The sequence below is a fragment of the Pipistrellus kuhlii genome, unplaced genomic scaffold, assembly GCF_014108245.1.
Source record: "Pipistrellus kuhlii isolate mPipKuh1 unplaced genomic scaffold, mPipKuh1.p scaffold_m20_p_55, whole genome shotgun sequence".
Classification (NCBI taxonomy): Eukaryota; Metazoa; Chordata; class Mammalia; order Chiroptera; family Vespertilionidae; genus Pipistrellus; species Pipistrellus kuhlii.
In genome coordinates, this window is record NW_023425557.1 from 712,538 (window position 1) to 725,576 (window position 13,039).

The 13,039-nt window shown below is 54.3% G+C and overlaps 1 protein-coding gene across 1 annotated transcript; it reads left to right on the forward strand.

Moving 5' to 3' along the window:
• Positions 1 to 2,747: 2,747 nt before the first annotated feature.
• Positions 2,748 to 12,372, forward strand: AP2S1 (adaptor related protein complex 2 subunit sigma 1). The gene is made up of 5 exons (XM_036416409.1): positions 2,748 to 2,903; positions 7,039 to 7,188; positions 11,061 to 11,174; positions 11,775 to 11,834; positions 12,036 to 12,372. The coding sequence occupies exons 1-5, from the start codon at positions 2,901 to 2,903 to the stop codon at positions 12,135 to 12,137; spliced, it is 429 nt and encodes a 142-aa protein (XP_036272302.1). The 5' UTR covers positions 2,748 to 2,900; the 3' UTR covers positions 12,138 to 12,372.
• Positions 12,373 to 13,039: the final 667 nt, after the last annotated feature.

The window sequence follows — 13,039 nt, forward strand, 5'->3', positions numbered from 1 at the left end:
GCAACACTGACCTCCTTTTTGCCTTCGTGATAATTCAATAGTTTTGAGTCGGTTCTTCTGCCAATACAACACTTTAAATTTACATTGTTCTAGGATATGCTTTGTTTTTATTAGGCCAGTCTCCCTTCAGTATCGATAGTAATACCTTTGGTGAGCAGCTACAGTGTTTGGACAGGTTCAAGCCTCGGACTGAGGAGAGGGCACAGTCCTCATGGCCACGTGCAAGTCCCAGCGTGGAGGGCAGGGCCCTCAGCACAACGATGGCCAGCAGCTGGATTGTCAGCTGGAACCTGTGGTCCAAACACACGGCCCCACGTGCCTAAGTCAGTGGTCGGCAAACTCATGAGTCAACAGAGCCAAATAGCAACAGTACAGCGATTGAAATTTCTTTTGAGAGCCAACATTTTTTAAAAATATATTTTATTTATTTCTTAGAGAAAGGGAGAGGGACAGAGAGCCAGAAACGTCGATGAGAGAGAAACAGAGAGAGAAACATCGACCAGCTGCCTCCTGCACACCCCCTACCGGGGATGTGCCCGAAACCAAGGTACATGCCCTTGACCGGAATCGAACCCAGGGGCCTTTCAGTCCGCAGACCAACGCTCTACCACTGAGCCAAACCGGTTTCGGCGAGAGCCAAATTTTTTAAACTTAAACTCCTTCTGCCAAAACAGGAATGGCTCAGTGGATAGAGTGTGGGCCTGCGGACTGAAGGGTCCTGGGTTCGATTCCGATCAAGGGCATGTACCTTGGTTGCAGGCACATCCCTGGAGGAGGGTGTGCAGGAGGTGGCTGGTCAATATTTCTCTCTCATCAATGTTTCTAGCTCTCTGTAAAAAATTCAATAAAATATGTTTATAAAAAAATAATAAAAATAAATAAACTTAAACTTCTTCTAATGTCACTTCTTCAAAATAGACTAGCCCAGGCCATGGTATTTCACGGAAGAGCCACACTCAAGAGGCCAAAGAGCCGCAGTTTGCCGACCACGGGCTAAGTGATACAGGCTGCAAGTAAACAAAGCTGGATCAGGTGCATGTAACTGAGTAGGATCGAAACCCACGAGAAGGTTGTAAACATCTTGACCACGCCTTTCCTTTGACTCCTGGCATCTATATAACAAGTCTACCTGACCTTATGGTGGAATGACCAGAATGGTCACTATGATGCACTCCGACCACCAGGGGGCAGATGCCCAACACAGGAGCTGCCCCCTGGCGGTGAGAGCGCTCCACAGTGGCTGTGGTGGGAGCCTCTAAGGAGCAGGGAGCTGAGCAATAAGGAGCATCGAGCAGGTGGGTGGTAAGGAGCAAGGGGTCCCACTTATAGAGGGCATAGGCCAAGCTGAGGGACCCCCTCCCCTACCCAGCCAGTGCACAAATTCTGTGCACTGGGCCTCTAGGCTTGCTATAAAATAAAGAAACGTCTTGTAGTCTGTGGCACTGTCCGTGCGGGAACAGCGTCCCACCCGGACCCATCTTTCATTCTCTTGTCTGTCTTTTCTCAATCCTTCACCGCCCCCTCTGAGGGTCACTGAGCCTGGCCGAGCTGGCGTGGCCCCTATGGCGCCCTGGGGCTGTGTGTGCCGTGGCGGTGCCGGCTCGCCACACTAGGTAATGTAGATACAGTTACTAGCCTCCCTACCCTCTGTAGCTTACCACCTAGTGGGAGATCAACACACACGCACCAAATAAAATCATAGGGAGTTGTTTTAGAGAAAAAAGTTGTAATAAAGGCTATAAAAAAAATCAAACTACTTACCTACATAATTGGGGGTATGAGAGGGGAACCTTCATATGTATTAATAGGTTCAGTGGAGTGCTGTTTAAAATAAATAAAGGAAGAAAAGAAGCCAGCCTCTCCTTGGCTGGTGTGGCTCATTCCGTGGGGCATTGTCCCATGGGCAGAGAGGTCATCAGTTCTAATGCTGACGGGGTGGGATTCCCCAGTAGGGGGCGATGGATTTTTTTTTTTCTCTCTGTCTCTAAAATAAATGAAAACCTATTTTAAAAAAGAAAAGGAGCCAGCCTTAGAAGGAAGGGAGGAAGACGTTCCAAAAGGCACGAGGAGACAAGGCCCTGGGCCAATTTGCATAGTTTAAAGAAGACAGTGTATCTCTGGATAGGAAGTAAGAAGACCCCTATTACCTGATGTTAAACGATGAATATTCATGATGTTGGCTAATATTTATTGAGCACTTACTATGTGTCAAGCACTATGCTGGGTACTCTGGAAATTATCAAAGCTTTAAAACAACCCTACCGAGGCAACCCCTGGATGGCTCCTATTTTACAGATGAAATTAAGAGGTGAAGGTGTTGGCCCAAAGTCTCACAGCTAGGAAGAGCAACGGCAGAATTTGCACACCGTTCACGCTCTTATACTACTCTCTGTTTCCCGTAGGGAAACACTCAGCGTGTTCTAAACAAAGCCGTGGGTGAGCACGGAAAGACAGTTAGTTACATTTCAAGCGCCCCGCACGCAGTTTCTTATTTAAAACTACTATTCCCAGCATGCCCAGCTCGCCTTGGAGGAGAGGCCATTAGAACTACCTTTCCCAGAATGCAACGCCCGCCGCAGAGGGCTTTTTCGGTAATTGTAGTCCTCCGAAGAGACACGCACCCACGACTCTTAGCATGCCTGTGGAGCCTGAACCGGACAGAGGAAAACGGACAATTTCTCAGGAGGTTGGGAAGAAGGACCGCCTCTTTTCCCCACCTCGCCACCCTGACGCGCAAACTCATTCTTGGGACTACATTTCCCAGAGGGCTGTGCGCCAGAGGGCAAGCGGCTTCTTCTGCCGGAAGTCCGCTCTAGCCTCGGGTCCCCCAACACCTTGCAGAGCGGGAGCCGCCCAGTCGCCGCGGGACCGGGGCTGCTGGGGTCCGGACGGGGGTCGCCATGGTAACTGGGGCGCGCTCGCGGTGGGGACGGGAGGAGGGTGGGTCCACGCGCAGGTTGGAGGTTGGGTCGGGCACTGACAAGCCCCCCCTCGGCGGCGCCTTGGTCTGGGCCGGGCGCGAGCTGTCGGGATCGGGGCCGATCAAAGGCCGGGAAGCGGGGAACTGAACGGGGGTTCTGGGCTCGGGGGATACAGCGGGGGGTCTGGAGGCTACGGGTCGTTGGAGAGAAGGTGCCGAGGGGAGAGGGCTATCCGAGTGGGAGACATTGGAGATGACTGGGGGAGAGGGGGTTTGAAACGGGGAGGCAATTGCTGAGGCTGGGTGTCGAGGGTAGAAAGAGGGGGCGACCCCAGAGGAGGGCCCTCTGGGGGCGTGGGAGAAGGAGAGGCATCGGGATAAAAGAGAAAGGGTCTCTGGAGGCAGGAAGCTGGCATTGCAGGCGGAAGGGGGTGTTGGAACAGGCGGGATACAGTTGGTGGGCGCCTGGGAAGAGGAGGCGGGAAGTAGACCGCTATGGGGAACGGGCCTTTAGGGTCCGGGAAAGCGTGCTGCAGAGGGGAAGAAGGCCCGGAGGTAGGGAATGGATGCCAGACATGAAATGGGGTGCGATGTGAGGGGCCTTTCCAGCGGGGAGGTGAGTTGAGGGGTCGGAGTAGGCATGGAAGTGAGAGATTGGGCTTTGGGGGCAAGGACTGGGTATCGGATTTGGCACCTGCTCCCCGGGATGGGGCTTTTGGATCATACAAAAAAAAAAAAAAAAGGATTCTGTGGGCAGGAGCAGGGAAAACAGATGAATGGTGGTGGGTGTCAGCTCTGTAGGTTTGCTTCTAGCTCTCCTTCCCCAAGGCCCAGATGTCTCCGCCTCTTAGAGGTCCACCCCCACACAGGCCTCTTCCTTCCTGTCCTGCCCCTGCCCTGCTAGGAAGTGGGTTTCCCTGGCTCAGCAGAAGGGGTTCTTGGAAGGAGATGGTAATAGCCTGTCCCAGTCAGCTGGATTGCTGGGGGGAAGTGGATAGAATGTGTGGAGAGTGAGATTTAGGAAACAGACTTCCGACAGGGCGGGGGCTCCCACTGGACAGGGGGAGGGAGTTCAGACCAAAGCTGTTGGACTCCCAGCTCCGCCTGCTGGCTGTGAGACTTCTTCTCTGAGCTTCAGTTTCCTTATCCATAAAATGGGCACACGCGTGCCCGTCCCAAATAGGACTGAGCCCAAAGGCAGGCTTCCTACCCGGGTGAACGTGGGCCGTAGTTTTCTCAGTCCGGTGACGGTGAGTGATACATAAGAACTAATACAGTCAAACCTCGCTTCTCAAACGTCTCCCGTCTCGACCAAAGTGTTCATGGGAAAATATCTCGGCTGTCGAACAACACTTCTGGACCCAACACCCCTCTCCTACCGATGGCTGTGTGATCAGTCAGGCGCCTCTCAGGCGACGGGAGAGAGAAGGTGGGTCAGTTCACCACTAAACCTCGCGCTGTTAACACAGTCTCCCTGGGTTCTAAGGAGCTTAGTGGTAGCAGCGAAGTGCCAAGGAAAGTGTGACCACAACAATAGAGCTTAAAAAAGGAAACATTGCAGAGGGTAATAAGAGGTGTTCAGGTGTCTGATCTGGCTCCCGAGTCTGGCATGGCGAAATCCACCATTAGTACAATTTTATTTTATTTATTTATTTATTTATTTATTTATTTATTTAGAGAGGAAGGAGAGGGAGAGAGAGTTAGAAACATTGGTGAGCGAGAAACATCGACCAGCTGCCTCTTGCACACTCCCTACCGGGGATGTGCCTGCAACCAATGTACATGCCCTTGACCGGAATCGAACTTGGGACCCTTCAGTCCACAGACCGACGCTCTACCACTGAGCCAAACCGGTTTCGGCCATTAGTACAATTTTAAAAGATAAGGAGGCCGTCAAGGTTGTGAAAGTGCTCATGGGACAATGATCACAGGCAACTGAGAAAGGATAAAACAAAGTCATTTGGGTTCTGGAATGGGTTAGGTCAATTTACACGATTTCTAAGTGGGGAAAAATGACTTGGTTTTCGAACATGTCGCTTTTTGAACAGCCTTCCAGAATGAATTAAGTTTGGGAGCTGAGGGTCCACTATGCTTATGTGTCACGTAGTCTGTGCTAGTCACTGTACGACCCTTGTGTTTGGTAACCTGCGCAACAGTCTTACGAGGGAGGGACTCTCGTGATGTCCATTACACAGGAGGGGAAACTAAGGCCCAGAGAGGTCCACTGGCTTGCCCGCGGACACGCAGTGAGCAGATTCGTGCAGACTGCCGAGTTTGAGTTCTTAGCCTCTCGGTCAAATGACCCTCCGTCAACATAATAGCTGATTTTATTAGTGCTCAGTATGTAATGGGCACTCTGCTAAGCACTCCTGGCATTAACTCGTTCAGTTTTCATAGCAGCCCTATGACAGTTGACTTGGCATTTCAGAACCATAAGAGCAAAATTTCTAGCCATCACGGATGATACTCATAGCTGACCCGGTGTGCATAAGCTGAGCCAAGCACTGTTCTGGGTTCTTCTCATATATTGTTTACCCCTCATCACACCCTTATGTGGCCCTATTTTTCAGGTGGATAAACTGAGGCAGCAAGTGGTTGTATCACTTAAGTGGCATTGTCTCCACCTTGCCTGAGCACAAATTGTGTTAATAAATAGCAAGGGTCCTGAGTCAAGGGGTAGTCTTTAGCTCTGTTAGCTGAAGCTCCTCTGACTCCCAATGCCTTTCAAAACTAAAAAAAAGAAAAAGAAAAAGAAGGAAAAAAAAAGTGGCAGATGCTTTGGGAAATAGCGTAGCAGTTCCTGAAAGTTAGATATAGAGTTGCCTTGTGACCCAGCGATTCTACTCCTAGGTTTCTGCCCAAGGGAAATGAAAACATATAATACATCCACATAAAAACTTACACATGAATGTTCAGAACAGCCTGGTTCAGAATCACCCAAAAACATAAACAACCCGAATGTCCAGCCACTGCTGAGTAGACACAGAAGATGAAGAATATCCACAGAGGGGGATACAGCATGGACGAGCTTTGAAATCATCCTGCTGTGTGAAGGAGCCACATACAGGTCACACACTGTGATTCCACTTCTGTGAAATGTGCCGAGCAGGCAAATTCATGCAGAGGCAGAAAGATTCATGGTTGCTGGGGGCAGGAGGAGGGAGGGTGACTGCTAATGGGTGGGGATTTCTTTCTGGGCTGATGGAGATGTTTCTGGAATTAGTGGTGATGTTTGCCCAGTTATCAGAATATACTAAAAGCCACTGAGCTATATACATGTTTGGTGGATTTTATGGTATGTGAATTATATCTCAATTTTTTTAAAACGAATAAGTATAAAAAATATATATAGTAAGTAAAAAGAAAAAGAGAAGTTGGCATTGCCAGGAGGAAAACGGATAATTTCTCAAAATGTTGGGAACAAGGACCATCTCTTTTCCCCACCTTGTCACCCTGACACACAAACCCATTCTTGGGACTACAATTCCCAGCAGGCACTGCAATGCAAACATTCGTTGAGTGCCTGCTATGTGCCAGCCACTGAACTGTTTTTTTTAAAAAATATATATTATTGATTTTTTACAGAAAGGAAGGGAGAGGGATAGAGAGCTAGAAACATCGATGAGAGAGAATCATCGATCAGCTGCCTCCTGCACACCCCCAACTGGGGACGTGCCCGCAACCAAGGCACATGCCCTTGACCTGAATTGAACCTGGGACCCTTCAGTCTGCAGGCTGACGCTCTATCCGCTGAACTGTTAGGGCCACTGAACTGTTTTTACAAACTTATTTAACCTGCAAAAAATATAGCCCGAGAAGGAGACCTGTCTTGCTGATGGGGGAATGGGCTCTCAGAAGGGCGGATCCGGGTCCGAGGCCAGGCAGACCAGGCTGTGGAGCCTAGCTTGGACTCGGGGTCCTGGAGCTGAGAGCAGAGCTGGCTGCTCTGGGGAAGAGAAATCTCTGCAGGGGCGGGGGGAGCTGGGATGGGAGCCCTGGGGAAGGCCGGCAGCAGGGAGGAGTGGCCCTGGCTCCCGGGTGGTGATGGGTGGGGCTGTTGGGTGGACGTAGTGCTGGCCCTCCCTGCCCTGCCTCTCACTTCCTTCTCCCGCCCCCAGATCCGCTTCATCCTCATCCAGAACAGAGCGGGCAAGACGCGCCTGGCCAAGTGGTACATGCAGTTTGACGACGACGAGAAGCAGAAGTTGATCGAGGAGGTGCACGCCGTGGTCACGGTCCGAGATGCCAAGCACACCAACTTTGTGGAGGTGACAGGCCCGCCCCCATGCCTCCTGTGCCGCCCCGCCCCTCCCCCGCCTGCCAACTCCTGATGCAGTGACCGCAGACCCTCCTCCCTTCCCACGTCCATTCCCTCAGCATGCTGGCAGCTTGCTTCTTCCTTTTCCTTAATATATTTTTATTGATTTTAGAGAGAAAGGGAAAAGAAGAGAGAGAGAGAGAGAGAGAGAGAGAGAGAGAGAGAAACATCAATGATGAGAGAGCATCATTGATCAGCTGCCTGCCTCTTGCATGCCCCTCACTGGGGATAGAGCCCGCCCGCCACCTGGGCACATGCCCTTGACGGGAATTGAACCCAGGACCCTTCAGTCCATAGGGCGATGCTCTATCCACTGAGCCAAACCAGCCAGGACAACTGTCTTCCTTTTGTTAGGTACTTTGCATTGTGAAACTTTTCAAACATACAGATTAGTACAACGAGGGAGACGTTGAGTGAAGATTCATGCACCCGCTACCCAGATTTAATCAGTGTGAATATTTTTGCTTTTTTTCTCTACCTTTTTCTCTTTTGGGCTGAGGAATTTTTGGGGTTGCCTTTTATATATATACTGGTAGCCCTGCGCATGAATCCGCACACCAGTAGGTTGCTGCTCCCCTGCAATAGCTCTCCACCGCTGCCCTATCGTAGCTCCCTCCATCCCCCTCATAGCTTGGGGCCCTGCCCCCTTCTGTAGCTCTCCTCTGCCTGCTTGTAGTTTGCTGCCTCACCCTCCTGCAGATCCGTGATCCGGTCATTATGTGGTTGGTCGTTATGCCTCATGGCGTAACTGATAATTAGCATGTTCCTCTCATTATATAGGATATGTTTTTTATTGATTTCAGAGAGGAAGGGAGAGGGAGCAAAAGATAGAAAAACATCATGAGAGAGAGAATCACTGATTGGCTGCCTCCTGCACATCCCCTACTGGGGATCGAGCCTGCAACCCAGGCATGTACCCTTGACTGGAATCGAACCCGGGACCCTTCAGTCTGCAGGCTGGTGCTCTATCCATTGAGCCAAACTGGCGAGGGCCATACTTGTTAAATATTACTCTAATACTCAATGCGTATTTAAATTTCCCCCAAATTATCAATTCGGCTGTTAACAGCCAGTCAGGGATCTGGCATTGCTTTGTCTGCCGTGTCCGTCTGGTCTCTTTCCATCGAGACGTCTCCACCATTAGTTCCCGCGGTGTTAGCCTGTTCAGGAGACCAGGCTGGGTGTCCGAAAGAATTCAACAAATGTGAATGGAGAGCCTGTTCTGTTGACACTGCAGCGAACGTAAGAGACAGGACTGAGTCCCTGCCCTCAGAGCTGATGGTAAAGATACAGTCAGGTGGTGACGGGCCGGAGCATCAGGCAGCTGCGGCTGAAGGGGTGCGAGTGCCCACGTGTGCGCTGGGGCCGGAATGCGGCTTTATTATTATTTTTAAAAAATATACTTTTTTTACAGAGAGGAAGGGAGAGATAGAGAGAGCTAGAAACATCGATGAGAGAGAGAGATATCGACCAGTTGCCTCCTGCACACCCCTTACCGGGGATGTGCCTGCAACCAAGGTACATGCCCTTGACCGGAATTGAACCTGGGACCCTTCAGTCCGCAGGCCGATGCTCTATCCACTGATAGAGCAACCGGTTTTGGCTGTAATGCGGCTTTAAATGGCTCGATCAGAAAACCCTCATTGGAGAGGTGACACCTGAGCCAGACCTGCCTGAAGGAGTTAAGAAGCGGAAGGAAGGACGGGGTGTCTGGGAGAGGAGCATTCCAGGGCCAGGGAACTGGCCAGTGCAAAGGCCCTGGGGCGGGAACACACTGGGGCATTCCTGGAATAGCCAGGAGGCCAGCTGCCTGAGGTGGGGGGGGGATGAGGACAGAGATAACACGGCAGATGGCGCAGGGCCGTGGTGAGGACGCGGCTCCTGAGGGAGGTGGCAGCCAGGGAGGGTTTTGAGCAGAAGGGGGACATGGGCCGACTTGGGGACCCTCTATGGGGGGCAGAGCAGAAGCAGGGAGGCCACAGCCAGGGTCCCGGTGACAGGTGCAGTGAGTGAGCCGGTGTGGAAGCAGCGGGGGTGGCGAGAAGACCCGTGGCAGAGCCAGGAAGGACCAGTGGTTAGATGTGGAGCAGTAGCATGGCACTGTCACTTTAAGACAGGACCGGCTTCGGAAAGAGCAGGCTGAGGTGCAGGTCAGTGAGGTGTCCGTCTGTCCAGGAGGGAGCAGAGTCGGAGTTCCGGGGGAGGGGCTGGCAGGACACAGGGTGGCCATCCCTGAGTGGGGGAGGGCACCCCTCAGCCTGCAGGAGGAGACTTAGCTGAGTGGGTAGCAGAAGCCGTGGGTCCGGCCGCCCTCTGCGAAGCCTGGCAGTGGGTTCGCGGGCACAGGAAGGAGTGAGGAGGGTGAGGCCGCCAGCTTGACAGGCAGCGCAGGCACGGCCTCCGGCCTGGGAAGCAGGAGCCTCTCTCCAGAGCGGGGTCCCCACCATCTTCTCTTCTCTTCTTTCTTTTTTTTTTTTTTTTTAATATATATTTTATTGATTTTTTACAGAAAGGAAGAGAGAGGGATAGAGAGTTAGAAACATCGATGAGGGAGAATCATTAATCAGCTGCCTCTTTCACACCCCCCACTGGGGATGTGCCTGCAACCAAGGTACATGCCCTTGACTGGAATCAAACCTGGGACCCTTCAGTCCGCAGACTGACGCTATCCACTGAGCCACACCGGTTTCAGCTGCACCCTTTTCTGAAGTCACAATCGGTATCGGTTCCAGCAAAGGTAGCTCTGGCCGCGGGGTGCGGCTGGGTGGGCGGCTTCCCAGCCCCAAGAGGTCCCCGTCTGCCCCCGCTCAGGGCTCACGTGGCAGGCTCCGTGCCAGGTAGGGCATGTATTTCCCTCTCACGTCGATGTTTTTGTCTCTCCCGCTCCCTTCCTCTCTCTACAAGCCAATTAGAATGTCTTAAAGAAAGGAAGAAAAGTGGAGTGTGCCTCGTCCATGCTTATTATCCGGGTCGTGTGCGGGCATCCCTGTGAGGGTGCCAGAAGCCGACCCCAGGATGAGCCGGGAAAGCAGCAGCATCAGGAGCTCCCGTTGGCCTTCGCGGCTGCTGCCAGGGGGCGCCAGGCCCTGCCTGGCCCGGGCTGGGTTTCCAGCTGCTGGCTGACGGCTTCGTCCTTTGCAAGCCCACACACGTCCGTGTCTGCACCGGCCCGCGTCTCCGCTTACACACGGGATTAGCTAGCGCCCGCGGCCCGTCCATGCACGCTCGGCCTGGGCTGTGTGCTGCTGAGCAATGTTTCTGTCCAGTTCAGTTCAGAGCAAGGCTGGGGTTGCCTTGGTTACGAGTGGTGACTCTGCCCAGCACAGAGCCCGCCCCGGTCGGAGCTCCGCCGGGGCCTGTGGACGCACGGTCGAGTGGTCCCTGCTGAGGACTCCGCCTCCCCACGGGCCAGGTGGGAGGGTGCCTGGGCCCTGCCGGCTCCTGCTGGGCGCTGGGCTTTTGTCCAAGCTGTTCCCTCTGTGTGGGATACTCTGCTCGTTCACTCCTGCTCGTCCTGCAGACCTCAGGTCTCCCCTCCTCCAGGAAGCCCTCCAGGCTGAGTCAGCCGCCCCCCCCTCCGCTCCTGCTCCCAGCCCCGCCCTCCCCGGGGGTGTCTGAGGACGGACCGCTCCGCCCTGCGCTGTGAGCCCAGGGCGGACGCCAGGCCCGTGTCAGCCATCGCCGTGTCCCGCACAGGGCCGGGCACAGAGCCGGGCACAGAGCGGGGCCTCGGGGGCGTGAGAGGCAGGAGGAGGTGTGCTGGCCCCGCCCCGCCGCCCGCCGGGCTCGGGGCCCCTGTCACCGACGGTCTCTCCCCCGCAGTTCCGGAACTTCAAGATCATCTACCGCCGCTACGCCGGCCTCTACTTCTGCATCTGCGTGGACGTCAACGACAACAACCTGGCCTACCTGGAGGCCATCCACAACTTCGTGGAGGTGCGTGCCCGCCCGCCTCCTCGCCCACAGCCGCCTATCGCTACCCTCCTCCTGTTCTCGTGTTTCTCTCCTTTTTCCTTTTTTCCCTGTGTAATATATTTTTATTGACTTCAGAGAGGAAGGGAGAGAGAGAGAGAAAAACATCAACGATGAGAGAACCATCGATCCGCTGCCTTCTGCACACACACCCTCCCCCCCCCCCCCCCCGGGGACCAAGCCTATATCCCAAGCATTTGTCCTTGTCGGGAATCAAACCCGGGACCCTTTGGTCCATAAGCCAACACTCTATCCACTGAGCCAAACCAGCTGCGGCCTTTTTCCTTTTTTTTGGTCCTTGTTTCTGCTGCAGCAAAACTGTGGTCTATGCAACCGTCTGAGTCTGTCTCTGCCCACGTGTCACTTTCCCCATTCCTCTCTCCCCTCCCTCAGGCCTGTCTGTCCTCATCTGATCTCCCTTCTTGTTTCTCTTCCTCTCCCTCTCCGTCCCCCGCCCATCTCCCTCCCGCTCGGTCTCTATCCTTTTTGCCATCTCTGTCTGATGACCCCTATTCCTGTGTCTCTCCCTGCTCGTCTCTCACGATCTCTCTCTTCCTCTCCCAGGTCCTAAACGAATATTTCCACAACGTCTGTGAGCTGGACCTGGTGTTCAATTTTTACAAGGTGAGTTCCTGGGGAGGGGGCGGCCGAGGGGCCACGGGCAGGGCGGGGTGGGCCGTGACCCCTGTGCCACCTCCACGCCCCTGCTGGCGCCCGTTTCCCGGCTCTCAGGCCTCGGAGACCCCCCCTCCCCGTTCCCTGGTCGGGACCAGCATCCGGGTGGGCCCCTCCCCTCACCCGGCCCTCCGTCACCCCCTCCGCCAGGTTTACACGGTCGTGGACGAGATGTTCCTGGCCGGCGAGATCCGTGAGACCAGCCAGACAAAGGTGCTGAAACAGCTGCTGATGCTTCAGTCCCTGGAGTGAGGCGGCCCTGCGCCCCGGCCCCCCATGGACTTGCCTGCTCGCTTCCCCTCCCAGGCCCGGGGCCCGGGGCCCGGAGCCCTCCCTCAGCTGCCCCGGAGGAGGCACCCCGCCGGGGCTGGCCGCAGGGCGGAGACTGCACCCACTGCCTCCGGGCCTCCTCGTGTGCTGAGTAACCGTGCCGTTGTCCTGTGACACGTGCGTGCGTGTGTGGAGCCCAATAAACCTGTGGTCCCCTGGCCTCCCGTCTGCTTCCCTGGGGCCCGGGTGAGCCCGTCAGCAAACACGGAGCGAGAGGCGCAGAGCGCCCACAGAGCGCCCCCGGCGGGAAGGGTGACAGGTTTAGACCCGAGCACCTGCCCCTCACACTGACCGTCACAGCCAACACGGCAGCGGAGCCTTCCTCCTCAGCTAGAGGGAGGGTCCACCCTCACTTTTCAGACGCTCAGGAAGGTCCCGAGGCTCGCCCGCGGTCACAGAGCCGCCGCGGCTGAGCCTGGCTTGTTCTGAGCTAGTGTTTTGTTTTTTTCATTGATTTTCAGAGAGAGTGGAAGAGAGGGGAAGGCGGAAACATCGATGTGAGAGAAACACATTGATTGGTTGCCTCCTGCAGGCATCCTGATCAGGGCCCGGCTGGGGAGGTGCATGCCCTTGACTGGAATCGATCCCGGGACCCTTCATCCACAGGACGATGCTCTATCCACTGAGCCAAACTGGGTAGGGCCGTTTTTTTTGTTTTGTTTGTTTGTTTTTAAATATGTGCTTATTGGTTTCAGAGAGAGGAAGGGAAAGACAGAAACATCGATGAGAGAGAATCATTGATCGGCTGCCTCCTGCACACATCACACTGGGGACCGAGCCCACAACCTGGGCATGTGCCCTGACTGGGAACCGAACCATGACCT